At 36.3% G+C, this 3,094-nt stretch overlaps 1 protein-coding gene across 1 annotated transcript; it reads right to left on the bottom strand.

Annotated features, from left to right (window-relative positions):
• Positions 1 to 2,163: 2,163 nt before the first annotated feature.
• On the bottom strand, positions 2,164 to 2,639 carry LOC119601823. Its single transcript, XM_037953006.1, has one exon. It carries the CDS (start codon positions 2,637 to 2,639, stop codon positions 2,178 to 2,180), a length of 462 nt encoding a protein of 153 aa, XP_037808934.1. The 3' UTR covers positions 2,164 to 2,177.
• Positions 2,640 to 3,094: the final 455 nt, after the last annotated feature.

The following is a 3,094-nucleotide window of genomic DNA, read 5'->3' as shown; positions in this document are numbered from 1 at the left end:
AGGATAGATTAGATAGATAGATAGTCGATAGATAGATAGCTACTAGATATGGATACGCTCGCTCGCTCGATCGATGCTAGCTCGATAGCTCAGCTCTCGCCTAGATGATCGACCGTAGCTCGCTAGATAGATTAGAGATATATAGATATTAGATAGATAGATAGATAGATAGATAGCTAGATAGATAGAAATAGATCGATAGATAGATAGATAGATAGATAGATGATAGATAGATAATAGAGGATGGGGCGACAGTAACTAAAACGAGGCCAGTAAGAGCTTATTGCGGATCCGATTTGATATTGATGACCCTGAACTGACGGTTGGTATATTCTAAAATTTCTGTGAGTGGAGGTGAATCTCACGAAAATGACTTCTATTCTGGCTTCAACCTCATAGGGCATCAAGTCAACGCACTGCAGGGCTCCATAGAATCATAGGTAACCATAGGTAGGATCCTAACGCGACACCACATACAAATGGAGAATTGAGTTTGGGACACCAACAGCATGGAAGGAACTTCCCACCATCACCTTGTAAAAATGAGACGAACGGAAGGAAGAAACGCTGAAGCACTTCGTATGAAGAAAAAATCCGATGAATTTGATAATTCCTACTGATAACTCTGTCTCAGAATCTTATCATTGTCATTATGAACGTGGATGTTAATTAGAGAGTTACTGGGTAAAGAAAGTTATCAGGCCATCTTCTACATTATTTCAGAATTGTACAATGGTTCTTTCTCCGTCGAAATCGGATCACTGCTACCTTTAAGTTATTTATCCTATTCTTGGTAAACACTAAGTATTTTGTAATTCACATACGTTTAACTTAATCTTGCTAGTATTATTAATCTACAAGAGCTGGCGAAGCTTAAATAGTTCGTCATTAACAATGGCTGTTAGTTAATCTAAACCTTTCATTCAATATGATCGTGTTGCTACTGAATTTCTTTCGGATTAGATTGCCTTGATCAATCTCCTGATCAGCTGTAAGGAAATCACAATTTATAATCCGAAGAAGCTTCTCTTCTTAGTAGAATTTATGTCGTTGAACAAAGTACTCCTGACTGGCATCTTTACAGATTCATTTAGTTTGATTTGCCTTCCAATGAACACGTATTCACAGTCGGGCGGCTCATATCTGAAGGCGAATTTTCAAGGAAAAACATTCACAGATTCGGTTGATAAAGCTAACGTTTTAGCTGAGTCAAAGGCAAATAATTCTTGACGAACGGAAAGCGATCAACCACAACCCGAATTTGAAAGGGTATCTATATCAATGCCAAATTGTTTCTTTATAACGCGTGTCGGGATTTCGTCAAAAGATTTGATAACAATCATTAAATAGGGTCGTGCTAATAGTATCGTGCAATGTCCACTGGATTAAGCATATTTTTCAGGAGACTATATCGGTTTTTTACGGTGTTGGACGTACTTAATCTGATCTGTTCTCCTTAGTATTTAGATCACTGGAGCAACGAAATAGTTGGGTTCCTAAGCACCCATACTGTTGATTACCTTTTCGGAAGTCTTGCGTTTGCCTGGATATTTCAGGAAAGTCTTCGTTTCTATTGACATCTCAATAGTTTTCATATTGTGCCATGCTGCTCGACTGCGGTTGAGGTTTGCCTCCTCGGTTTACTAAATATGTCTGTTGGTCCGTCTCTGTGATTAGGCAGAGGTAAGGTAGATCATTAAGTATGATTGTAGGAGTAGGAAAGAACCCCTCTCTATTGACTCAATTGAGTGATTACCTCCTTCTCTATAGATTTATTGGGTTGTATTTCTCTCAAATCAGGAAACTTGTTTACGATATCTCAAGAAACATAATTCAACTGATCAGTGGACCGCAAAAACACATTATAAAGAAAACACATGTCTTAGCAATTACCTCAGTTCCAACTATGCGAAATTTCTTTATGATATCTCCCATAGTTCACGAAATAATAGCCATGATCAAAACGAAATTAAACCAAAATTTTGTTTCTGTTTTTTAGCGATCATATATATTTTATAAATAAATTGTAATCAAGAAAATTTTAACTTAAAAACTAAATAATATAAAGAAATTAATAATAAATTAAAAACACCAACAACAAATGTTCATTCTCAAAGAACATATCACTAGACTTTAGACTCTTTTTAAATATAATAGATTGATAATCTGCCCTCTCTTTAGCAATTAGGATAAAAGGCAGGATTATTAATGGCATTTGGATGTACCGAGGGCCAGCCATTGCCATTCTCATAGAATTGCATAACATGTTTCATATAGAGGGCAGCACGTTGTCTTTGCAGCTTAAGAGCATATTGTTCTTGAGATTGTTGCACGGTGGGCTGAAGAGCATAATATTCCATATAGTGGTGAGGTGTTGTTGCTGGGTTTTGGGGTAATGGTGATGATTGAGGAGATGTTGAGGAAGTAGTTTTTTGATTTCTTGTTTTGCTATCCAAATCATAGGGACGGAAGAGTGTGGTTTTAGAGGAGTTGTTGCTTGAATTAGTATTATTTTGGGGGGATTGTTGTGGTAGCTCCTCCTCTTCTTCTTGGCTATTGCGGCGCAGTAAACGCAAGCCCAGTTTTTTGTGTGAGTAACCACAGTTGAATTTCTTGTGGGTATATTCTAAAGTTTCCATAGTTTGATTTGTGAAGGAGCCATGTTTAAGGATAATTTAAGATTTTCGAAGATGAAGTTGTTAGCAAATGAGATGTTTACTGTTTGAGTTATGATGAGTGAATGTTGTTAGTTCCGTTATTAGCTCAACCTTTTATAGTCCTTTTGAGCAGCACCAGGTATGCAAAATTTGTCATTTTGTCCGTCCCTCCATCAAGTCTGTCCGTCTATATATCTTCTCTTTAATCTAGGATCAACTTTTCATATGTCGTTCATGTTTTAAGAAAATCCTTACATTATCATTAACTTAAGGTTAAATTTGTTTTTGTATTCTCTCTTAACCGTTACACCTTTTTTTGTTGTCTTAACAATAGTTTTTGAAATTTCATTTCAAAATCCTTTTGTTTATGACTAGACTTAATCCGGCTACGCTTTAATAGAAATCCCTCATTCTAGTAACATGTTTGCTTTTCTATA

Source organism: Lucilia sericata, unplaced genomic scaffold (genome assembly GCF_015586225.1).
Source record: "Lucilia sericata isolate MDLA Ls3-8-SP2 unplaced genomic scaffold, ASM1558622v1 Contig000192F_arrow, whole genome shotgun sequence".
Lineage (NCBI taxonomy): Eukaryota > Metazoa > Arthropoda > Insecta > Diptera > Calliphoridae > Lucilia > Lucilia sericata.
The sequence above is the reverse complement of the archived record's forward strand: the minus strand, read 5'-3'. Positions and strand labels throughout refer to the sequence as shown.

Coding starts and splice junctions, on each gene's coding strand:
- LOC119601823 (XM_037953006.1), bottom strand. CDS start 2,639: ATGGAAACTTTAGAATATACCCACAAGAAATTCAACTGTGGTTACTCA.